The sequence below is a fragment of the Pinus tabuliformis genome, chromosome 7, assembly GCF_031772625.1.
Source record: "Pinus tabuliformis cultivar Carrire ecotype Pingquan chromosome 7, CPIR1, whole genome shotgun sequence".
In the NCBI taxonomy this organism is placed as follows: Eukaryota; Viridiplantae; Streptophyta; class Pinopsida; order Pinales; family Pinaceae; genus Pinus; species Pinus tabuliformis.
In genome coordinates this window covers 672,261,611-672,288,544 of record NC_142293.1, presented here as the reverse complement: position 1 = coordinate 672,288,544, position 26,934 = coordinate 672,261,611, and the positions used below count along the sequence as shown (strand labels likewise).

At 37.4% G+C, this 26,934-nt stretch overlaps 1 protein-coding gene across 1 annotated transcript in view; it reads right to left on the bottom strand.

Moving 5' to 3' along the window:
* The window catches only part of LOC149249250 (Tetratricopeptide repeat (TPR)-like superfamily protein), a 386,408-nt gene that overhangs the window by 311,683 nt on the left and 47,791 nt on the right, over positions 1–26,934 (bottom strand). The window contains exons 2-3 of the mRNA XM_089452450.1: positions 1,600–2,146; positions 1,137–1,410 (exon numbers count right to left, since the gene is read on the bottom strand). Of these exons, the coding sequence (XP_089308576.1) occupies positions 1,137–1,410; positions 1,600–2,146 (821 nt within the window). The remainder of the gene's footprint in view (positions 1–1,136; positions 1,411–1,599; positions 2,147–26,934) is intronic.

Here is a 26,934-nt window from a genome sequence, read left to right as displayed (position 1 = left end):
TGTCCCTAAGGACATGACCGTTCATAAAGGGACATCTGCCTAGGGTATATAAATAGGCCCTCACTCTCATTTGTACCATCATTCTCATTCATACATTTTAGTATATATTCTTGTATCTTCAATGGAGATCTTAATATTCCAACTGGAATATTTAACTTTTGAGTATACAAACCTTGTTTGTTACAGAACTGGGAGCTACACTAGGTGCATAAGGAAGTGAAATCTCATCATTAACTTTTGCACGAGTGAACATCTTTTAGGGTTCATCTTCTAGGGTTGGGGGAGTCCTACAACCATTTCTTACTGCAGTCACTTGCCTTATGAGATGGCACATGGAATTCATGAGAACTTATTAGAGTTGGTTGGGCACTAGACCTTGTCTCTGCCAACAAGAACCCAGATATGCCTTCCCTGTCTGCAAGCTCAACCCACCCAGCTTGGAAATCATTGTCACAACTACAAAGAATTATTGAACAAAAAATGACCGAAAGCTATTCCAGTCAGCAGCAGAAGCAAAAGGCCATAAGAAACAATTGCAAAAATAACAGAGTTTATGGGTAATCAAGAAGACTGAACCTTGCAGGAACTGGAGAAAATGGAGAACAAAACCTCCCATCCTCCTTCAATTACCAACTTTATCCTGCTTTTCTCATATGTAATGTGCTCTTGCCAATTTATACATGGCAAGAGGATGCCACTCTCGAGCCAGTTCAATAGCATTTCTGCTTGAGGCTTCTGTTTAAAAGGCCATAAGAAACAATTGCAAAAATAACAGAGTTTATGGGTAATCAAGAAGACTGAACCTTGCGGTAACTGGAGAAAATGGAGAACAAAACCTCCCATCCTCCTTCAATTACCAACTTTATCCTGCTTTTCTCATATGTAATGTGCTCTTGCCAATTTATACATGGCAAGAGGATGCCACTCTCGAGCCAGTTCAATAGCATTTCTGCTTGAGGTTTCTGTTTAAATTTTTATAAGTAACCATTGGAGGTGTATACAAAGGTAAGTTAGCCCAGTCATCCTCTATTATTCTTTATCTGAGTGTAAGTTGCTAACAAAAGCTTTCCCACAAAGACAACTAACATTTAAGTAATGTCATATTAAAAAATTTAAAGTGAAAGAGATGAAGATACCTGAAAATGGATCTGCAATGCAAGGCATAAGCAATGACTGCAAGAGATGCGCCATGATGAGGGTAGGAATGAGCAAATCGTTTGCCCAACCAGAGAAGTCGTTCTTGTCGATTATTCCTTGACCTCTCCATTCCAATAGCACCAAAAATCTGATCAACGCAGTCTTCCTCACACATGGTAAATGCTATCTCCAGCGCTGCATCTGAACAATAGAAGGACAGCATAGCTACAGAATGGTGCAGAACTTGCAACTGTGCCTTCTTGTACATCTCTCCTGCATGAACTGATAACTGAGCCCTTTTCTAAACTGCATGTAAAATTACACTGAATATCACTCATGTAGTAATGCTCAGAATGACATTACTTTGCATGAGAACCATACCATCATAGATAAAAGGAAACCATACTATTCAAACACCTTCCAACTACGGAAAACAACATTCAAAAAGGTTTAAAGGAGTACCTCCTAACAAATGAGCTTCTTGCATGCGGTTCAGCAACAGTTTCAAAAGTAAATCTTGATATCTGTGTGTCTGGGGTGATATATGAACAATTTCCCGCAGCAATCTCTCCAAGGAATTAACTTTATCTTGAAACATTTTAGTATCATCCACAGAGAATGCGCTAACTGCTGGACCAATAGAAGCTGGAAAAGTAACAGGTCCTTTTATATCTATCTCACCTAACGAACAAGCAGGCTCCCGCTGTGGCAGGCAGTTTCTATCAGCCTGTTCCCTAAGATTGATCAGTTGTACTACCTGAGCATCTGCAACACCACAAAGTGCTTCAACCCGCTGAGTTTTTGATATCGATGGAATGCCTAATAGAACATTCCATGTCTGAGAAGCCTTTTCATAATCAAGAGATTTGACATGTGCTCTTGCAAGTCTGCATAAATAATCTGTCAGTCGAGGCTTATCATCTGTTGCCTTGGCAATTTCAATAATTGACTCACAAGCCTCCAGAACCTTATCAAAATTTTCAGATGCTTCATACAATTCAACAAGCCCCTGCACACAAAGAACAAATTTATATATATATGCATTGCAGTCTCAAATAGTGTGCTCACAATGTTCAGCAGCACAAGAATTCATTAATAGAGAGGGCAGATAAATAGCTTTGCAAGCCCAAAGAATGTATATTCTTAAAATACAGTGAGAAAACAAATTTTTACCACCACAACTATGAATTCATCCAAAATATGTTCAGATATACCTATAATTACATCCAAAATTATTAGATCATGCCCAAACGAGTTCTGACAAGCTGTCTCGATTTTCAATGAGCATATCTCATATAAATGCCAGTACAAAAGAAATGCTGGCACTGTTTGATTTACATCATCCAATGACAACAATATAACTTCATGCATAGTAGTGATTCAAATATCCATTTATGCCAGAATCTTAATAGCAGAGAATTTAAGCTCTTAGAGAATGAACTAAGAAAAAATTACAAGAATGAATGAATTTCACAACTATCAGCTATAAAATTAGAAGAACAAATGGCAGTTAACAATCAATTAAAACGAAAGAATAACAAGACTATTTATTGTAACAATTTAACAATTCATCCGAACAATACACATTAATATTTGACACCTCACAGTGAGCATCCTTATTACAGCCCGAAGGGTTAAACCCAATTGGTCAAGGTCCCGTCGCTAAAAGCACCTCGCTATTGGGAGATCATGGGTTCAATTCTCCTCGAGGCTGTTGGGATTAGGCTCTGCCAATAAGCTGGCAGGAAGTGATCCCTTCAGGTGGATCTGCCCAAATATTTCTTCAGAATTTAACAACAACAAAAGCCTTATAAGTTATTACATGTGCTACTGCCAGATTTGCCAGCATAAACATTTTAATATTGGTGTAAGTTCCAGCATATGCTCATGGATATTGTACAAGGCTATATTCAACACTACAGAGTTCACCATTTAGGATCAATGGTTCATTGGTACCTTGGCCATACAGTTGCCTGGTGGAGAGCTTTATTCCAGACTAACCTTGCTCCAGAGTTGCGAAGTATGGGTCTGAAGTTTATTTAGAGATCAGTATTCCAGGAGGACTGCACATGTTGAGCCTTATTATGTGTGCTACTTCCAGATTTGCCAGCGTAAATATTTTAATATTGGTGTAAGTTCCAGCATATGCTCATGGATATTGTACAAGGCTGTATTCAACACTACAGAGTTCACCATTTAGGATCAACGGTTCATTGGTAACTTGGCCATACAATTGCCTGGTGGAGAGCTTTATTCCAGCCTAACCTTGCTCCAGAGTTGCGAAGTATGGGTCTGAAGTTTATTTAGAGATCAGTATTCCAGGAGGACTGCACATGTTGTGCTATCTTTAGCAGGTTCCAGAGATCTATTAAATTTCTTAGCAGTTCATATATTATAAATTACAAACAAAAAATGAAATATAGACATAAAGATCCAAATTTTTTAGAAACTAGAACATTCACAAAACACTTGGAATCCCATCAAACATTGATCTTACCCTTCATCTGCGCAAAGGGAGACCATGAGATCTCTTTCCCTACAGCTGAAAAAGAAAAATGTCACTGAAAAATGTATTTTAGCATTGAACATGTACGACACACTTTGGGCAAGTGTATGACACATGTCCTGTTTTTAGAACACATGCCAAACACATGTCGAACATGTGTCCTAGAGTATCTGTGTCTGATTAATGGGATACAGACACAAGCCCCCAGATGGACGTGTTCTATTTCTTAGGTTTTGAAACCTACTATTATATAGGCGGACCAGGAGTTGGCCTTTGTTTTGTTGTTATTTTCCCAAGAGATGAAGCACTTGAGTTGACAAGAATCCTTGTGGTTTGTAATCGGTTGTGCAGTATTATTTTTACCCAGGAAGGAGCACACACCTTCCAGCTCATGTTTGTTGACCTATCGAGAAAAGCATACTATTTATGGCGAAGGGGTGAAGCACATGGCAAGAGGAAATTGCTAGGTGAAATTTCCTTGTTTAAGCTTGCTCTTTATATCCATGCTGGAGAGCTTGAGCTGAAAGCAACTTTTCTATGGACTTTTCATATCTATAAATGATATTCTTGGTTTAAGAATGGAGCACAACTGGTGGAGATTATTTTTGAGTTGGAGAAGATTTTCCTAGAGAAGTATTCTTGTTTTACACTTGCTATCATTATTTATGTGATATTTATGTTTGGAAATCACTGAGAGGAGGGGTGAATCAGTGAATTTAAACTTCAATTTTGCTCAACATAAATTTCTTCTTATGCAGCTAATGGTTTATGTATATACTCAATTATTAATGGTTTCCTTTTGCAATTACCAGAGAGAGATATTTGCAGATATACTTATTCAGAATTCAAGAGCATTCACACAATATTCAAAAAACAACACATGAAGACACCAGATATAAGTGGAAACCCATAAGGGAGAAAACCATGAATTTTTGGCTGAAAGTGATGTGAAGGCAAGCTCCTACTTCCCCATTACATTAGATTTTTATAGGCTCCAACCTACAAGAGGCTCCTACCTCAAAGGAAGCTCCAACTCCCACAAAATTTTCTGCAGGCTACAACCCACAAGAGGCTCCTACCTCAACAGGGTACAACCTATTGTTTATCAAGTTACAACTTGAAAAGAGACTGCAATCTCCCAATCACAATACCAAGTCAAGTTTTTTGGTTACCTGATATAAATTTTTGTTGTCAAGTCTGTTGCACACCTTCTTTGCTTTTCTTCTACAGTTTTGTTCCTCTTCTGCTATTGCTCATGAACCCTCTCATACAAACTGCTTAACTTCAAAAAATGGTCCTTTTTTGCATTCAACAATGTATATTTTATAAGTATAGATTATTGGTTGTTTGTATTCTTTGAAGGATTATGAAATGAGGCATTGTCTCTTGGTCTTCTAAAATTGTTCACTACCTGTCTCTTCATTTTCGAATTTGAAAAACTGAATTTTGTAATATAAAATAGGGCTGAAATAATATAGCTCAACAGTAATAATTACAAGAGACAACTTAGATTTGTATTGGCTACATTTTCCAAACTTGTACCATATAGTTTTCTTGTTTAATGAAATCATATGTTTTCCAGCTTGTGTCTCGACTCTCAATATATCATGTCTCATTTTTCATCAATGACAACCAATCAACAATGTTCAGCCTTTGCATTCCAAGCAATCTTTCAACATAAATTAATCTTAACAAAATCAACACCAATCAATTAGATCAATGACCTTAACTTAATCATTTCACATCAATGCCAACATTATCAACATTCATCCCCTTTGGCCTTGATGGCAACACAACAATTCCTCCATCTGCCTCACACTTCTGCTTACGCTTAACTCCCCCTTTGACATCAATGGCAAGGAGTAGTAGTGATCAAACATTTTGTTGTTCAAGTCACCTGAGTTGTTCACATGAAATAATTTTAATTGAATTATTTAACATTCTTTGTGTTCTGTCTGTAGAGAATGAAAGACCTTTTTGGTAATTCCCCTCGAATGCACAAAATCCTTTAATTAGAACGTTTTTAACCTTCTTGTCCTTTGATAAATTAGGGCATAGTTCCCTAAATTCCATGTATTAAAAACTCTCCACAAAGTCTCAATGCTATAAATCTCTAAGAATGAAGCCTGCTCCATGAATGTGGCGAATGAACGAATGTTGTATAATCAAACTATTAGAGCAGAGAACCCCAAATAATAATGCAGTTGTGGCATAGACATTCACTGTTGTGGATTTGGGATTGTCATCATGGATTGTGACCAAATTTTAATGTAATACAATATATAAATATAAACTTGAACACTTTTCCATGATAAATTTGAAGGCTTGCATCATACTTGAAATGGCATTAACACTAATGACATAAACGTCATTTGTTGTACAGGTTAATGTTGAAAAGAATAATAGTGAACGCTACTCCAGAGAGATAATATCCAGGAAGATAATACCAATATTCATACAAGGCTAACGCTGCATAAAGGCTAAGGCTGTATGTTGTTACAACTGTAGCTATTGCTTGTCCATAGAGAATGCACCATTGCCGAATTAAAAAATGTTGGTGTTAAAGTAATGTGCCAACAGAAATAATATAAGATGTTGCCCTTATTCAATAATGTGAGATAATATCAACGTTGCCTCCAATTATATCATCCCAATAAAACTCTATCACTTTGCCCTTCTAGATCAATGCTCACTAGTATATTCATATACCATCTTTGCCATGTATTTCTCAAAAACATAGGCAGGTTACTTTGACATGTATTTCTCAAAAACATAGGCAGGTTACTTTGCCATGTATTTCTCAAAACGCTGGAGCTCTCGGATTCTACATAACCATGAGGGGAGGTGAAAAGGATGCAACTCCATTTATCCATTCAATTGTGATTCTTGAGTCGCCCAAAATATGAATGGAATCGATCCCCAACCATCATAGACAAGAATAACGTGGCTCTAAATTGTATCTTCTGTATTTGTTTGCTTACATCTAAATGCATTCGTTAATAGAACAGTAATATGACCTCTAAATGGGCATGCCATCAACATGTTCTAGCTCCTGGGTCACATTCTTTTAATGTCCCATCATTCCACTGCAATGAATAGGCATAGTCTAGTTGTGGTGACATCACTTTAATGACCCTTGCTCATCACCATCTCTAACCCCCACTATCGACCCGATTAAAGGCTCGATGTGCATTAATGCACCTCCACTCTGCAATAGCTCAAGCGCCTGTGTTGTTGCTATCTCCAGAAAGCAATAACCAAAAAAAATGCTAGTTCCAACGATAAAAGTTAGGGCACAAAACCCTAATTTAAAAAATTGTCAATGATTCCATTAACCAGCTCAACGCTCCAACTCAACCGCATATTCATGCCTGGCTTGGCAACGCTTGGTTGGGAATCAATGCCTTACTGCATATTCAAGATTGGTTGGGCATCAACACTTGGTCCCAACTCTGTTATCACACCTTTGCAATATCAAAATAACTATACTACCATTGTAATATTAACATTGCATCTCCACTGTATTAATGTTGATACCTCATTAATGTTGAGTTTGAACTAACGTTGAGTTGGAATTAAGGCTTTAACGGTGTTGGAAAACCATGTAGCGCTGCCCTCCATAATATATATTAACGCTGCCATCTTCCTACAATAATATAATGTTGCCTTCCACAATATAGAGAAGGTTGGACAATCAACAATCTGGCATCAAGCTTGGCTTACAGGGAGGGACCTACATCTGGAGCCCCAATGGGTTGAGGAATGGCAGAATTTTATCAAGGAACTTCAGAGATCGAATGTACGCCTCAAAAATCATCCAGACAAACTGAGATGGGTTCATGCACCCACAGGAAAATACTCACCAAAGTATGGATACAACTATCTCATGTCAAAGAAAGGATGGGCCGAGCCGGAGTGGTGGTCTAAATCCATCTAGAAATTAAAATGTCCAGCTAAAGCAAGAATGTTTTTTTGGTGTATTTTAAGGAATAAGGTACCAACATGGGACAATCTTCAGAAAAGAAATAAGATGGGACCAGGCTGGTGCTCATTGTGCAAGAAAGAAGAGGAGTTGGTGCAACATTTGTTCCTAAAGTGTCCTTTCAACAAAAGAGTATGGCTCGAGACTTTGAGGTTGATTGAGAAAACCCAGAGGTGGGATGGAGAAATTATTAGAGAAGTGTGGCAAAAATGGTGGAATGACACTCCAGAGGAAAATCTGAAAAATTTACCTTTAATAATATCTTGGGGCACTTGGCTGGCCCGGAACAAGAGTATATTCAAGGACCTAGAACCATCACATGAGCACATTGCGATTGAATGCGCTTCAATTTATGAGAGCATCCCCTTACCAATCCCAAAAACAAATGAGAGGGGGATTAGGGAGGAACAAATCAGGGGAGATATTCCTTGGGCATATTTTGATGGTGCCTCTGATCATAGGAATATATGTGGGGCAGGAATAGTAATCCATATAAATGCACAAAAAACCTTAAAAGCCTCGGTGGGCCTTGGAGCAAGAACCAACAATTATGCAGAACTTCAAACCTTAAAACTTTTACTATGCTGGCTTATACACCTGGGTTTGAGATCGGTTCAGATTTTCGGTGACTCACAGAATGTTATCAAATGGTTTAATGGAGAATTCAGATGTCAAAACTATATGTTGAGTCCCTTGTTAGAAGAAGTGTTAAATTTGAAACAACATTTTAATTCAATTACTGTGTGCCATATTTATAGGGAACAGAACATGGTCGCAGACCTCCTATCTAAGGAGGGTCTACAACAGGCTATGGACAGCTGGAGCATAAAAGAAACAAAACTAGATATGATCTGTGTGTCAGATCAGCCACTGTTTGTGCTTTGAAGCTCTATATCCAGTTTCTCTTATTTTGTTTTTTTCATGGTCCTTAGTATGAAACTATACTTTGGTTTTGATCGAGATGTAAACAGGGATTTTTAAAGAAACAATTAAAACCCTTGTCTTTTACTACGCTTATTTTAAAAAGAAAACTTTTGCAACATAACAGTAATTGTTTCGTTTCCTGTTTGGGTTGTTTTCCTCACATATGAGGAGGCCCGGGAAATTGAATCAACGCTTTTTTGCATATATTGGGGTGGGAGAAGTATGTTTATTTTGCTTACCAGCCCAGCTTTACACTCTATGTTTTGTCGATGAACATACAGTATTTTGAATGCTTCAGTGCATATACTATGTAACTTTTTATTGCCTTAATAGAAAGTTCGATATTTTCTCTGGAAAAAAAAATTTATATATATATAACGTTGTCTCATAATATAATGTTGCCTAATTGCTAGAAAAGCATGTAACGTTGGAGCTGGAAAACCATATAACGCTAGAGCATTTGTATATTAAGTGTTGGTAAAACAGTGCGAAACACGCATGTAAAAGAATATTGAATGAATTAATTAACCTGGAGCAAACAGCTCAATGATAATACAAAGATATTTACAATAATAGAAACATCAGGTTTCTATGTAGAATATAGAACAAACAGTTTCATCTAAGAAACTGCTAAAAGAATAAAAATAGAAACAGCTAAAAGACTGAGCATTACTAAATAGAGATATATTCTAATACCCTCCCTTAATGCTCAATCTATTTACAACACCAATAGACCCGCGAAATTTTACAAATTTATCAGGACCAAGAGGCTTGGTGAAAATATCGGCGGGCTGCTCTGTTGTGGGAACATAGTGCAACTGAACTGAGCCGTCTTCAACCAGCTGTCGAATGTAGTGGCAGTGAGTTTCCACATGCTTTGTTCGTTCATGAAAGACTGGATTCTTGGCAAGTTTGAGCACTCCCTGATTATCACAAAACAAAGAAGTAGGCCCTATCTGAAAAACATGCATATCTGCAAGCATACGACGAAGCCAAACTGCCTCACAGGCTGCCTTAACTGCTCCCCGATACTCTGCTTCTGTTGAGGAGAGAGCCACTGCCTGTTGCTTCTTACTAGTCCAAGTAACAGCACCAGATCCTAGACTAAACACATACCCAGCTGTAGATTTACGGTCATCAACCGAACCGGCCCAGTCAGAGTCAGTGTAGCCACTGAGAATAGGATTGGAGCTGCGAGTATATAAGAGGCCATAATCAGAAGTACCACGCACATATCGTAGCACCCGCTTTGCTGCTATCCAATGATCAGCTTTAGGAGCTGACATAAAGCGAGAAATGTAGCTTACTGCAAAACTGATGTCAGGTCTGGTAGCAGTAAGATAGATGAGACTGCCCACTAATTGCCTGAATAAAGTTTCATCCACAAGAGGAGAGGATGACTGTGCTGAAAGTTTGAGCCCTGGTTCCATAGGAGTCGTGGCTGGTTTGCAATCCTGCATTCTGAACCTTTCCACAAGATTTTTGGCATACTTGGACTGAGAAAGAAAGATCTGATTTTCAGTCTGCCACACTTCAACCCCCAGACAGTAATGAAGAAGTCCCAAGTCTGTCATCTCAAAAGTTCTGCATAGATCTTGTTTGATCCCATGGATCAAATGTGCAGAGCTGCCAGTAATGATAAGATCATCCACATAGACAACTACAAACAAGATATCATCACCAGTATGCTTGATATACAGGTTTGCATCAGATGGACTCCGCTGAAAACCCTGATCTGTCAGGTACTGATCAATTTTCATGTACCAAGCCCGAGGAGCTTGTTTCAATCCATAGATTGCTTTAACTAACCGACACACTTTCTGTTCTTGACCAGCAACCTTGAATCCTGGAGGCTGCGTCATGTAGACTTCTTCTTGGAGATCACCATTTAGGAAAGCACTCTTTACATCCATCTGATGAACTTTCCAATTGAACTGAGCTGCTAGGGCAAGCACAAGCCTTATGGTACTCATCTTGGCTGTAGGAGCAAAAGTCTCCTCATAGTCAATGCCTTCCTTCTGTGAGAACCCTCGAGCCACAAGACGAGCTTTATACTTATCTATGGTTCCATCAGCTTTGTATTTCACTTTATACACCCATTTGCAGCCTATGGGTTTTTTCTCTGCAGGAAGATCAGAAAGTGTCCATGTATGATTCTTCTGAAGACTTTGGAATTCGGCTTCCATAGCCTGTTCCCACTCAGATGTACCCTTAGCCTCTGAATAGGTTTGAGGCTCAAAAATACTGTGTATGTTAGCCATAAGAGCAAAATTGACTGTAGATTGTTGTCTGTTCTTATGTCTAGAAGTTCTACCTTCAAGGAGCTCATCATCCCGGAGATCACCTATGGTTTTAGCCCACCATTTAGGCCGAAGAGAAGAAGAACCAATATCAGGGGCAGAGGAACCAATATCAGAAGGAGGTGGAGAAGGCTCAAGAGCAATAGGGACAGCAAGAGGAGGGTTGGCTTCTGGAGGAAGCTCAGATAGAGTATTATCAAATACTGATGCTACATCATCCCTCCCATCAGGTGGACCGACTGGAAGAAGAACACTGTGAGGCTGATCCTCTGAACATTGCTGAAAGAATCCTCTGTCCTCATCAAAGACTACATCCCGACTGAAGCTAAGACGACCAGTGGCTATATCTATCAGCCTATAGGCTTTGTGATGATCACTGTACCCTGTCATCATGAGTTTCTGGCTTTTGGAATCCAACTTAGAGCGCTTAGCAGCTGGAATCCAAACATATGCAACTGAGCCAAATACTTTGAGATGACTGATCTTAGGCTTACGGCCAGACCAAACCTCTTCAGGAGTCTTCCCTGTAACAGCCTGAGTGGGTGATCTGTTAAGAAGGTAAACAGCAGTAAATACTGCTTCAGCCCAGAATCTGTTTGGAACACTCCTGTGTTGTAACATGGAACGAGCCATTTCAACAACCGTGCGGTTGCGGCGCTCGACAACACTGTTCTGCTGAGGAGTGTAGGGTGCGGTTAACTGATGTTTGATGCCATGAATATCACAGAAATTGGCAAAAGCTGAAGAACAAAATTCCCCCCCATTGTCGGTCCTAAGAGTCATGATGTTACAGCCAGACTCTTTTTCAACTAAGGTTTTAAACTTCTGAAAGGTACTAAGTGCATCAGATTTATTTTTTAGAAAATACACCCACATCTTTCTACTGAAATCATCGACAATAAGTAAAAAATATTTGCAAGCAGTGATAGAAGTTGTATTCAAAGGACCACAAATATCAGCGTGAAGTAACTGGAGTACCTTAGATGCATGCCAAGATTCTCCATTCTTGAATGAAGACCGATGTTGCTTTCCCGCTTGACAGGCGCCGCATACCCCCAACTGTTGAGTCTGAATATCAGGTAATCCTGACACAAGTCCCTCCCGGGAGAGCTGAGAGAGATACTGCATATTTAGATGCCCATATCGCTGATGCCAAAGAGTACTGATGGGAGAGACACGTGCTGCTAGAGCCACTTCTGGAGAGTCACCGGTGTCAAGTAGCCTATATAGACCATGGTCCTCTAGGCCAACAGCAACTGTTATACTAGTCTCCCTGTCAATAATAGAGCACTTGTGTGCACTGAACACAACATCAAGCTGAGGAGAATTCCTCATAATCTGGCTGACAGACAGCAGATTAATTTCCATACCAGGAACATAGTATACATTCAGAAATATGAGTGTGCGCCCACCAGACTGAATTTGAACTGTACCTCTGCCAGCTACTGTGTACTTTTCACCTCCGCCAAATACCACGGAATCACTGAAAGGTGAGAAGTCAATAAACCAGTCACGCCTGTGAGAGAAATGGCATGATGCACCAGAGTCAATATACCAAGCAGAAGACGGTACATGATCTGACGACCTTTTAGCCATAAAGGCATAAAAAACAGATTCTGTCTGCTCGGAATATTCCTGACTGCCTTCCAACATGAGATTGGTTAGCGAAGCCATCTGCACGTTTCCCAAGATATGGAAAAATACAAAAAATCCTGCACGGATTTCAACGAGGATGCAGGCTGATCCAGACAGAAATTGACAGATGCTGATATAAGTATGAAAAGATTCCCAAAGAAGACTGATTTACTGTAAGAAACACAAACAAACACTAGATAGGAAGAATCAATAAATTGTAGAGATCTCACAAGACAGAGAAGGGTTCATTTCTGTATCGAGATAGACGACTGTAAGCTTTTATCACAGTGAGCAAAGCCGGGGCTAAGACTCAGTGAAGGCTACCTGGCTTACAGAGGGCTCGACCTTAGAAAGGAATGAAAGAACTCAAGAGATTAGGATGCAAAGAAGCTAGCTGATCAAGAACACTCCCTGAGCGCAGTTTCGAAATGAACTACTGAATTTTTCAAAAGCCACTGATAGTAAGCCGACAATGCTGCCTGCTTAAAAATCTTCTTTCAAGATGACTGTAGCAAATCTTAACAAATTCTGTTTTGAAAAACAATAGACTTGCATACAAAAAAAAATTCTCAGATCTGTATCAGTGCACCAGATAAAAAAAACTAGACCAAAGGATAACTGTGATGCTGGTTTGATCACTTGTACTGATGATAAACTGCGATGCTGTTCTGATCCCACTTCAAAAAAATAACTGTGATGCTATTTCTGGTCCCACCGTTTCAAATATAATCACAATATTTTTTAATCCAAATTCTAATCAAACCCGTCACTATAATCTGGAAAATACGTGGATCTGAAAATACCTTTATGTGTTTGTCGTCACTGTAGTCGGGAAAAAAAAAACAAACCCGTGAATCTGGAAAACCCGTGAACCACAAATACAGCAAATACAAATATTGAAAAATGGACCCACATGTGCTGTCTCAGCTTCACGTTTCTGCTGATTGGTAACACCTTGCCGGCACACACCACGGATATATACGTCTCAGGTATCAAATTGGCCCACAAAACAAATACGAAGATCTTAAACAATGGCCCACGTGAGCTATCCAAGCTTCACGTTACGTCACGTCTCAGCTACAGGTCACGTCTCAGCTACAGGTGTATATGCTTGAAATATACAGGTGTATACAGGTGTATACGTTTGAAATTGGACCACGTGAGCTATCAAAGCTTCACGTCACTTCTCAGCTACGTTTATATGTGTATATAAATAAAAGCCACAGGTGAATACGCTTTGAAATATATCCACGAGTTTGATATATATATCCACGGGTACATAATCCACGGGTTTGATACCATAAAATCTGGAGGATCTCTGCAGTATATCGATTTGTTGAAATCGTGAGCAAATATACGCGAGAGACAAAAAAAAATTTAACTGTATCAATGTTCTTCAACAGGATTCTGTCAAACACGTGAGCGAAAATATTCAAACAAAAAACGTATTAACTTTGATTTCTGCTACCGCTTCCAGCTTTATGCACCAGATATCGTGACAGAAGAAGACTGCTGCCCCCGGATTCACAATAGCTTTCAGATCTCAGACCAATCAGACCATGAACAAGCGTTCTTTGTAAATGGAGACGCTAACCCTTGGAGAGAAAAAAATTTCGAATGTGGCCACGATAACAAAAAAATCCAGATCCCTAAAGAGCAATTTCGAAATGAAACAAAATTTTTCAAACAGTGAAAAATTATTTCGAAAGACACCTGTGCTCTGATACCATAAAACAGTGCGAAACACGCATGTAAAAGAATATTGAATGAATTAATTAACCTGGAGCAAACAGCTCAATGATAATACAAAGATATTTACAATAATAGAAACATCAGGTTTCTATGTAGAATATAGAACAAACAGTTTCATCTAAGAAACTGCTAAAAGAATAAAAATAGAAACAGCTAAAAGACTGAGCATTACTAAATAGAGATATATTCTAATAGTTGGAGCATCTGTATATTATCACTGGAGCATTTGTATAATAAGCGTTGGAGCATCTATATATTATCACTGGAGCATTTGTATATTAAGCGTTGGAGCATCTATATATTATCGTTGGAGCATATAATGCTATACATTATCACTAGAGCATATATTAACGTCGTATATTATCATTGGGGCATTTGTATATTAACGTTGTATATTATCACTAGAGCATATATTAATGTTTTATATTAAAGTGTTGGAGAATATATATTAAACGTTGTTGTGTTAATGTTGGAGGCAATGCTTTGAAGTAATAATGTTGTCATTCGTTCCAATTCAACGCTCAACACTACCATAAGTTGTGCCAGACGTTGTGCCAAAAAATAATAACGACGTTGTGCTAGAAAATAATAATGAAGCTGGCAGAAGTCATGCCAAACGTTGTATATTAAATATTCTGCCAACGCTCTCCATATATCAAAGTTGTTTATATAGTGAATTAAATGGATGTTGCTCAATAGTATTAATGTTGGTTAACATTGCTCCAAGGAGGCCACAATAAATGTTGCTCAATAAATATTAACGTTGTTCAATGAATACTAACGCTGCCTAATAAATGTTTCTCCAAGGAGGCCACAATAATGCTCAATTCAAACATATATTCAACTCAATCTAAATAATATGTGTCAATGCAATATATATTCATTAAGGAATTAATAAATGTTGCTTGCAAATATAGTATTGTGCCAGACTTTGTAAGAAAAATGTATGATGTGTAACTCCTTTATGTCCTTCATAATTTATTGAATAATAAATGAATAAGGTATTGACAATAATGTCACCCCAGTTGATATGTTCCATTGGATTGAAATGAAATGAGTCTAATAATTGAAGCCAACCTTTCAAGCACCTAGCATTTTTATTAGATTGAGACCAGCATTCTCCATAGTGTATTATTCCAACTCTATCATATGTCGAGAACCCTAAATACAGTGTAACGGGCGCATAGGATACAAGGTTGTCCAATGACATCATATGCACAATACTCGTTATCTGTCTCTATGTCTTCTGTCATCTTTGTCGTTGTTTCTGTTCCTGTCTATTTTGAATAGCCATGATTATATTCCTGATCACAGTCGTTATTCTTCCTTGCATCACTTTCCCCGTCAAGATTCATCTCTCATTATTACATATAGGAATTGTTTTGAGCGCTTACTTCTCTTTAGACTACTATCTTATTCTTTCATTATTTTCTTGTGATCAATTCACACAAAAATAGAATCTAAACCAATTCTTGATTTTTTAGGGTTTTCATTCATTTGCTTCATTTTCATTTGTAGCTTTTGAATGTACGCAATTATTCAGTATGTCAATGATAGAGATGAGTTGATAAACTCTTGTTCCCCTCCTTTTCCAATGAATACAACTATTCAATATATCAATGTTGGTGATGTCTCTTTTAATGGCATGCGCTGGTAAAATTTGTGTTCTCTCCTTTTTCATTTTCTGCTGCATGTATTCTCCTTTGCTAGTGAAATGTCCTTGCAATAGCAATATTGCATTGAATTTTGCTTCATTGTTTGCTCTAAATTCATTTGCATTTAGATCTTTATTTGCCCTCTCCTTCGTTTTCTTTATACAAAAAATCTACTCAACACATTGTGCCAAGGATAGTCCTTTTCCAGAGATATGGAGAATGATTGTTTCATGTCATGCTATTTCTTCTTCTATACCAATACTTCAAGCCTTTACCAATTGTATACATTTAACTCCAACATTCAAATATGGCTTAGAGTTCAAATATTTGCTCTCAAAATACAAAGTTGAAAGATATAAAAGAGCCCTGTTAATTACTTGTTGGCTTTTTTATTGCAAAATCATTCTCATTTCAATTGCGATCCTAAAAGATATATGCATGAAATTATCTTTTACATCAATACAGTATTTGATTAGTTGCACAGATAGTTATCTTCACATAAAGGTTGCAAGTAATATGGTTCGGATGTAGATCTCATGATGGTTCATGATGAATGCTTCTATAAACCAAACATAAAAATGTGTAAAATTTGCTCCTCCACATAATGGCAGTAACTTTTCTTTTGCTTTCACATATATATATTTGAAGAGATCTCAGTTTTGCTCCTTTTTTTCATAAGTCAAATGTTAGCGAAATTTACGAGTTATCATAATGTACATTGATGAATGCCATATACATATTTAGATTCATTAGAAGCTGAAGAATTTTGAGGAAATTCTGATGATGCCAATATACATTGAGCTAGGTTCATCTTCAACATGATTTGACTAGATATGCAAATGTCTAACAGGACTATGTACATTTGAGAATACTTATTTACATGCTTATATACAAGATATATACATACGTAAAATTATTTTTTTATGTTTTTATTTTTTTCCAATCAAATTTTGCATTGAAGTATAAAATTTTGAATAATGAACCTCATTGATTTTGCTTGCTCATGAAGAAGATGACTTGATCTCACAATTTGATGATGGTCCTTTGTTCTTGTTGCTTCTTGACTGCTTCAAATTCTTGACACAATTATATGCTTCTCAGATATTCAAATGGTTCTCTAGCAAGAGGCTTTGTAAATATATCTGCTATTTGTTCTTTTGTGGGTATGTACTCCATCTTCACTATTTGCTCAGCCACTTGTTCTCTAAGGAAGTGGTACTTTATAGGGATATGTTTAGTCTTTGAATGAAGCACGAGATTTTTTGAAATGCTTATTGCACTTGTATTGTCGCACTTAATAGATATAGGTTCACTGAAATTTACCTTCATATCTTGTAGAGTATATTTCATCCATAACACTTGTGTGCAACAAGCAACAGCTGTTATGTATTTGGCTTCTGTTGTAGATAGAGAAACTGATGATTGTTTCTTGCTTAACCATGCAACCAAAGACTCTCCTAAGTAGAATGCACCACCACTTGTACTTTTTTTGTCATCCACACAACTGGCCCAGTCTGCATCTGTGTATGTTGTCAATGTAAAGTCCTTCCCTTTTAGGTACCACAGATCATAGTTTGTAGTTCTTTTCAAGTATCTGAATATCCTCTTTGTTGCTAATAGATGACTCTATTCAGGTGTTGATTGATATCTTTCCACTAATCTGACTACCAACATTATATCTGGTCTAGAAGTTGTTAGGTATAGCAAGCTTCCTATCATAGATCTGTAAAGCTTTGATCAACATCAAGCGATTCATCATCTGCACATAACTTGCATCCAATTTCCATGGGGGTTGAGACAGGTTTACAGTGTTCCATTTGAAACTTTTTCAACATATTACAGGTTTACAGTATTTCTCTTGAGAAATGAATATGCCTCCTGACTTTTGTAGAATTTGTAGCCCTAGGTAAAAGGTAAGTTCTCCAATCATTGACATCTCGAATTCAGACTTCATCTCTTCAGCAAACCATTTTACTAGATGATCTTTATTGCTACCAAACATAATATCATCCACATACACAACCACAATTAGTAATTCATCTCCATTAGCCTTTATGTACAGAGTACTACCAGCTCCTCTTTTGAAACCCTGTTGTTGAAGGTACTTGTCCAACCTAGAGTACCATGCCCATGGTGCTTATTTAAGGCCATACAGTGCCTTCTTTAGCCTACAAACATAGTTAGGATTATTTGGTAATAAAAATCCTTCGTTCAATATAGACTTCTTCCTCAAGTTCTTTGTTTAGAAAAGCAGGCTTTACGTCCATTTGGTATATACTTTGAAATCATTAGAACAAGCAAAGGCCAAAAACACCCTGATTGCCTCCAATCTCGCAACTGGTACAAAATTTTCTTCATAGTCAAGACCTTCTACTTGTGAGTAACCCTTGCACACTAGTCCGCCTTTGTTTCTAACAATTTGACCTTGTTCATTCATCTTGTTTTTGAAGACCCATTTTGTGCCAATGACATTTTTTCCAATTAGTCTTGCTATGAAATTTTTTCCAATTTGGTCTTTTGGTGTCAATTCCCAAATCTTGTTCTTTTCTATTTGGTCTAAATCCTCATTCATAGCATCTATCCAGTTTTTGTCTTTACTTGCTTCATCAAAGTTCTTTGGTTCAATCTGTGACAGCATAGCAATATGAACTTGGTCTGATTTTTCTACAAGTTGCCTCCTTGTTTGCACTCCACTTTTATCTCCAACAACTTGAATTTCAAGATGATTGTTTTGTGTATATCTTGAGGTACCTTTTGAATGAGTCTTTGTCTCTTCTAATTCTTCATGTTGAACTTCATTTTCTTATTGTCATGATGATGATGGTCTGGAGGATTAATAAAGTATGTGCTCTTGTTCTTATCAGGTAGCTCTTCATCAAACTTTACATCTATGCATTCCACAATCTTATGCAGTCTTTTATTATAGCACATGTATCCCTTACTTTTTGATGAATATCCCAAAAATATTCCCTCATCTGATCGAGCATCAAACTTTCCTAGCTTTTCATCATTATTTTTGATATAGCATTTACTCCCGAATACTTTAAAATGTTTGATTGACACTGGCTTACCGTGCCATAGTTCATATGATGCCTTATCACAATTTGGTATGAGATGTGCCTTATTGAGAATATGTATTGTTGTATGTACCGCTTCTGCCCAATAGGTTTGAGGAATGTTTCTTTCTTGCATCATGGCTCTAGCCATTTGCTGAACATATTTGTTTTGTCTCTCTGCAACTCCATTATGTTGAGGTGTGTCTGCAATAATATATTGTCGTTTTATGCCAAGTTCATCACACAAGTATGCAAAATCATCTGAAGTAAATTCACCTCCTTTGTCTGACCTTATGCAATTTATCTTGCACCCTATTTGATTTTTTGCTAGTGCCTTGAATATTTTGAACTTCTCAAATGCTTCTGACCTGTTTCTAAGAAATGCCACCTATGTCAATCTAGACTAGTCATCAATTATCAGCGTTAAATATTTTTCTCCTCTCGGTGCTTCTGTCCTGGAGGGTCCATACAAATCCATATGAACTAGCTGCGAAGGCTTACTACTTGACAGTTCATCTTTGATTTTGAATGATGGTCGTGTTTGTTTGTCCATTTGACATGATTTGGAAGTAGTATTTTGAGGCTTCTTTATTATTGGTAGATCTTTGACAGCTTTCTTCTTACTAAGATTGATGATGTGATCAAAGTTGAGATGCCCCGATCTCCTATGCCATAGCCAAGATTCATCTTGTTTGTTGATGTAGCATTCTTCATTCTCTTCCTTCAAAATGTATACATTATTCTCTCTTCGAACACCTTTAGCTAGAACCTTCCCAGTAGTTGTTGACCTGATTTCACAATCATGAGCTCTAAAGAGAACATCACAACCTTTGTCACGCATCAGAGTTACACTCGGAAAATTATGTTTTAATCATCTATAAATAGTACATCCTGAGCCTTTCTTCTTCCATTATTTAGACTAGTTGTGCCCTTTCCTTTAAATCTTCCTACTTCATCATTGCCAAATATGACATTTCCAATTTTATTTTCACCTAAGCATACAAACTTTCTTTTATCTCCTGTCATATGTCTAGAGTAGCCACTATCCATGTACCATTTACTGTTTTGATCTTTGAGCATATAGAACTAGGTCACACTTATCAGCTTTCTTTTCTTCCTTATTCTTTCTCCACTAAATGCATTCATCTGTTCTATAATTGTTCTGAGATGGTAATCTATTGTCTTTAAGTTGATATTCATATGACATGTGCCCAAAGTTATTGCAGTAAAAGCATTTAGTTATATCAGAGGAGGAGCAAATGCATTTTTGTCTAGATTCATGTTTGTTTTGACATATGTGAGCCTATTGTTAGCCTCACTTCTCTTGGGATTCCTAAGATCATTTTTCTGACATAAGCTTTGCAATCTATGGCTTTATGTCCAAAATTTTTACAAAGGTAACGATACCCATAGAAAAAAAAAATTGTACCTAGTAGTGGATGTCGTTTGAGGATATAACCATCTTGACATTTGATAATCCTATCTCCTGAAGAAGTATGGTCTTTGATACTTTGTTGTTTGATTGTCCATTCATTTTATCTTTTGCACTCTTCCAGCACTGTTTCTTTGTAGTTGTTCATTTGATATTGGAGCGTTGCTCAAATTTATGTTCTTAGATTGATGTGAACTATTATTGTCTCCCTTGACAAGTTTTACAAAAGTAATTGTCTTTTTGTCCTCTGCCTTGGATTCACTGGATTCTCCTTCATAACCTAACCCAACCTTCATGAGTGGAGACCTCTGAGCATTTAATATCACATCTAGTTTTTTAGATCCTTTTATATGTTGAATATTCATGTTTAAATCAATTTGTGCCTTTTCTAGCCTCTTTTTTAGACTTGCCACCTCTTCTTCCAATCTTTCACACTCCTAGCTTTTCTCCTTTATTTACTACATCATAATGTCTTCCACCTTCTTTGCTTCTTCAAGTTCAACTTTCAACTTGATAATTTCTTCCAAATTCGATTCTTCTTTTACATATTTCAATAAGATCTCTTTTTGCTTCTATTCTTTTGTTTAAGCCTATCTATTTCATCCAGGGCATTGATCAACTCCCCCTCAAGATCTACCTCACCTTCCTCTTCTTCTTCATATTTCTCACAATCTTTTTCAAATTCTTCCAAGGCCATCAACATGAACTCACTAGTTCCATCTTCACTAGAGGATTCATTGGAACGTTCAAATACAGTGCTATCTTCTTGAGAATAGAAGTATTTCCTTTTAAACTTTTTCTTTTTCTACATTTTATTAGAATTGTTCTTTTATTTCTCTTTAGGCTGATTTTCTTCTTTCTTATAAGAACATTTGGAGGCATAATGCCCCACTCTTACAGAATTAAAACACTTAAATGGAAGTTTTCCCTTGTACTTACCTGTACCTTTCTTCAATTGTCTGACAAATTTTGCTTCTTCTTCATGAAAACCCAAGTATGAACATTCATTTTCTTCTATAGACTTGTATGCCTTGAAATTTGCATCTATAGTGAATAACTTTCCTTTTGGAATTCTAATCTCATATGTTGTCAAAGAACCAAGTAGTTGATCGTTGTTCAAAGTTTCAAAATTTGTTGTTTCTTCTATAGCTGAAACCTTAGGATTGAACTTAGAAGGTAATGACCTCAATATTTTTTAAATGTTACACTTTCTTCGATTGTTTCTCTTAGACCCATCATGACATTTACGACTTCATCAACCCCTAAAAAAAACTTAGCAATATCTTAATCTTCATTCAGTTTTAAAGTCTCAAACTGCGTTCTATATACTTGTCATTTGGCAAGCTTTGCCTTTTTATCTCCTTCGTGAATATTTTCCAATTTAACCCAGATATCTTTGGTTGTCTAACAATGCATTACTTTAATAAATTTAGACTCACATAATCCACTCAAAAGTGCATTCATAGCTTTTGCATTAGCTATAAAATCCAATTTGGCATCTTTGTCACTAGTTGTTTCCTTTGGTTCTTCATACCCTACCATCACAGCAGCCCAGACTTCTACTCCAAGAGACATTAAATATGTCTTCATTCTCACTTTCCAGAAGGCATAATTTGTACAGTAAATAAGGGAGCTTTATTTCTTGAGCATCCTTCTTGACTAGCCATTCTACTGACTTAGGACCTGATTCCAATTGTTACACTGATACTGAAGGAACTGGCTCTGATACCAATTGATATTTATGTTTGGAAATTACCAAGGCGAGGGGTGAATCGGTAATTTTAAACTTCAATTAAATTTCTTCTTATGCAGCTAATGATTTATGTATATACTCAATTATTAATAGTTTCCTTTTGCAGTTACCAGAGATATATTTGCAAATATACTTATTTAGAATTCAAGAGCATTCACACAATATTCAAGAAACAACACATGAAGACCCTGGATTTAAATAGAAACCCATAAGGGAGAAAACCACGAATTTTTCGCTGAAAGTGATGTGAAGGCAACCTCTTACTTCCCAATTACATCAGATTTTTGTAGGCTCCAACCTATAAGGGGCTCCTACCTCAAAGGAAGCTCCAACTCCTACAAAATTTTCTGTGGGATACAACCCATAGGAGGCTCCTACCTCAACAGACTGCAACCTGTTCTTTATCAAGCTACAACTTGAAAAGACATTGCAATCTCCCAATCACAATACCAAGTCAAGTTTTCTGGTTACCTCATATAAATTTCTGTTGTTAAGTATATTGCACGCTTTCTTTGCTTATCTACTACAGTTTTGTTCCTCTTATGTTGTTGCTCATGAACCCTCTCATACAAACTACTTAACTTCTTTCTCCCTTCAACAATGTATATTTTATAAGCATAGTTTATTGGTTGTTTGTGTTCTTTGCAGCAATATGAAATGGGGCATTGTCTTTTGGTCTTCTAAAATTATTCACTACTTGTCTCTTCATTTTGAAATCTGAAAAACTAAATTTTGTAATATAAAATAGAACTAAAATAATATAGCTCAATAGTAATGATTACAAGAGACAAATCAGATTTGTATTGGCTATATTTTCAAAACTTGTACCATGCAATTTTCTTGTTTAATGAAAGCATATGTTTTCCAGCTTGTGTCTCAATATATCATGTCTCATTTTTCACCAATGACAACCAATCAACAATGTTCAGTCTTCACAGTAATTATCATAGCCTTTGCACTTCACATCACTTTCAGCCATTGCATTCCAAGCAATCTTTAAACATACATTAATCTTAACACCATCAACCCCAATCAATTAGATCAATGACCTGAACTTAATCATTTCACATCAATGCCAACATTATCAACACTATGTTACTTCCTCAACTTGCACCTAAGAGTGAAAATCTAGTGATACAACCTGAAGTAAGCCTAGAGAAGTGCCACTATGACCTTAGAGAGGTGAAACTAAGTCTAGAAAAGATACGTCAAAATGACAGCCTTAAAACTAGAAATAAATCCTAACTATAATTATAAATGAGATGTGTATTGACATAGATTGTCATTGATGTCAATATGGCAATATTCGAGGAGCCAGAGGGAGCAAACAGAGCCATCGGAGGAAGCAAACAGAGCCAAAAGAAGCAAACAGAGCAAGAGGAGCCATATCAAAGGAGCATTGCATGTAATACATGCCCAAGAAGAACCAAGAGGAACTACAGGAGCAATACACTATCAGGAGCATAAATCAGGAGCAGAAATCACATATATGCATGCAAATACACTATCGGGAGCAGAAATCACATATATGCGTGCAATTACACTATCGAGAGCTATTGGAGGAGCAATGGATGCATTTACACTATCGGGGGCTATCGGAGAAGAAAAGGATGCATTAACACTATCAGAGGCAGAAAGACTTAGTTATATGACAAATACACTATCGGAGGCGAAAGACTTAGTTATAGTGGAATACATTATCGGAGCAGAGAAGTTTATGTATATAGGCGCATATATATATAGATATATATATATATATATATCGGCGGCAGTGAAATCGGCGGGTTCTACCATGTCGTCACCCCAAAACCCCCCACTGCGATATCTATACGTATATCATACAACTGCAATACATGCGGACCCGCTGCAACATTGTGCTATGGTTTAATGCTATATCGCATCCGCCCATCGCAATAATACCCAAAGGGCTGTCACTCTCCCGAGCGCCGATTGCAATGTATGTCACAGATCCGATGGTCTGATTGTAACACAACTCAATGCTATATCGCATCCGCAAGAGGATCGACCCGTCGTGTTAGGCAAAATAGGCAGGGTAGGCAGTTTTGATGTTGCAGAATGAGACATGTGATTGATTTTGTCTCTCAAAGTGTTAATTTTACCTCTATCACAAGTGCCATGGCAAATATTTCTCTTGGAGCAGCTCAAGCGAGGCATGATTAACTCCCCTTCATCCTTTTTCCCAGCCATTCACTAACTCCCCTCAAAGATATTAAGATCTGCTTAATATCTCCAAAAAAGCCACTTCTTCCATTTCATCCATTGCCTAAGTAAAACCCCATGGTTATTTAGGAAAATGTACAAATATCACATATCCTTCGAAACCTCCTTTCCCCTTAAGCCTAAGTTTTTAAACTTTATGACTTAGCGCATGTTCATTTGCATTTTTTCATATTAACTATCAAACATTTATTATATTAAATCCCTTGTAAATAAACCCCTTCCCGTATTATGTATTTATAATATAATCCCCAAATTTTAAATATCCTGCCCCAGTTTTATTATAAATCATAGCACTGTACAAATCGGGAATTAATGGTTTATCCGAAACCCATTAAGAACCCTCCCCGCGCAATCTTTGGGATAATTAACCCCAAGAGTTAATTATAAACCAACCCCCAACACCATTAAAAAACGTTAATTACATGCGTCCCCTACGCGTTAACCATTCGCGGTCTCCGCAAAGCACCAACCGTCAGATCAACGGCCCCGCATCCAACGGCGGAGATCTGTTTCGCGACCCCCTCCACTGCCGACCTTTACCTCCCGGGGGAACAGTGGTATTACGCCCGTACCAGATCCACGTGTCAAGCTCCCGCGGTGTTCGCTGCCCCTCTGCCCAAAACCGCCCTAGCCCAAAAGCGGTGCGGGCAAAACAGCTTACCGCCCTCCCACTGACCCTTCGTTGATGTCATCCTGCCACATCACCCCCCATGTCACCATCCGTACTACCACGTCACTGCCAAGTCATCCTTATCGTACCCCCCGCTGACATCATGCTTACGTCACTCGTCCGAAAAATCAATTTTTCCCGCCAAAAATCATTGACAAAAAAGGGTAAAAACGCTGTTTTTTCTATAGTTTTTGCATTCAACGCCTTGCGCTCTCCTGCAGAGTAAAGTCATGGAGGTCGCATTTCCGCCTCCCGACCAGGAAAGGCTGCACCGACGAGCCCACGGCCTCAACCAAAGTTGCCATTGTACAGTCTTCCTCCTTTTAAATACAATTCGAGGCAGCGCCGAAGGATTCCTAGTTCGCAAAAGAGATACATGATGTTTTGCTACCCTAGCCAGTGGAAACCTGCAGAGACATGAATGGCCAAAGTAAAGGCAGTAGAGACGCGTTGCAGTCTTATTTCTTGCTAGACAGCGGTGAGCAGGGTCGGTTCAGCATTTAACAGGGTACAAAACAAGTCAAAGAGTATCAGAGGAGCCATAAAGAGTATCAGTGCAGAATTGAAGACAAGTCAAAACAGAATTAAAGAGTATCAAAGCCGACTACGAAAAGCAGATCAGAAGTTTAAAGAGCAGTTAAGACAAACAGTGGGCACAGAGCTACCAAAGGACACCTGTAAGCCGAAACCCTAAAGGGCCTGCATCCTGTTTGGTCAATTTAGTGTGTTCTAAATTGCTGATTAAAATGTCAATCCGGGATTCGTATACTGACGAAGTGAAGTGTACTATATGTACAAGATAACCATTTTCTTAGTCTTTTGTCGTTTTTGAGTTTTTTAGTTTGTTTTTGGATTTATCTTTTATGGATTCCCTAGTGTGTGATGGCGAAAATGAAAGTTAAGTATGGATGGTAATGGTGATTTCTACAGTGATTTTTCAAACTTAAAAGTGTTCAAAAAGAAAGCTCTAAAATAATTGTAATGAAATCAATTCTTAAGAGGAAGTAAATGTATCAAACAGTGAACTAATGACAATGGCCCAGTATCCTTACTGCTGTATGAAAAAGAAAGTAAAAACTGAACTTAAAGCAACTCAAAGCCTAAAAGCAAAACAACTAATTCACACTACTTCAACTCTTCTGATCCTTTACCCTTCAACTCAATCTGCCTTATGGGAAGCAATCATGAACAAGTTAAGCAATATGATATCTAAATTGTAGGAAATTAAATTGCATAAAGGAAACTAATCACACTACTTCAACTCTTCTGATCCTTTACCCTTCAACTCAATCTGCCTTATGGGAAGCAATCATGAACAAGTTAAGCAATATGATATCTAAATTGCAAGAAAGCAAACTAAATCACACTACAATAAGTAATATTCTGATTCCTTACTAATAGAGTCACTTGACTATAGAAAGAAACCATAAACAAATTAGTATGATGTCTAAGTAGCAGAAAAATAAATAAGCAAAACACAATTTGAAAAATGACAGTGTTGGAATTAAACTTCAGAAAATGAAAATTAGCAGGAAGGACAAGATGATCTCATATGTCAGTAGTTATCTAAAAAAAATATGTAAATATGTCCGGGCTACCTACAACAAAACCTGTAAAAGAAGCACTGATCAGCTAACAGTTAGAAAAGAAACATAAAGGAAATATAGACAGCAATGATCATTAGAACAGCACACTATATATACAAGCAATGATTGAAAGAAAACAGTAAATGAAAGCAAGTAGAAACTATACAAGGCTCTGGTGTACAGGGGCCCTCTGCAACCTCGGCCAGTCAATGAACAGTCACAAAAACGAGCTTAGGAAAGTAGTCTTCTCATGTATTAAAGCAACAACAAAACACGTAAAACAGAGTACAATGGGGTGATAACAA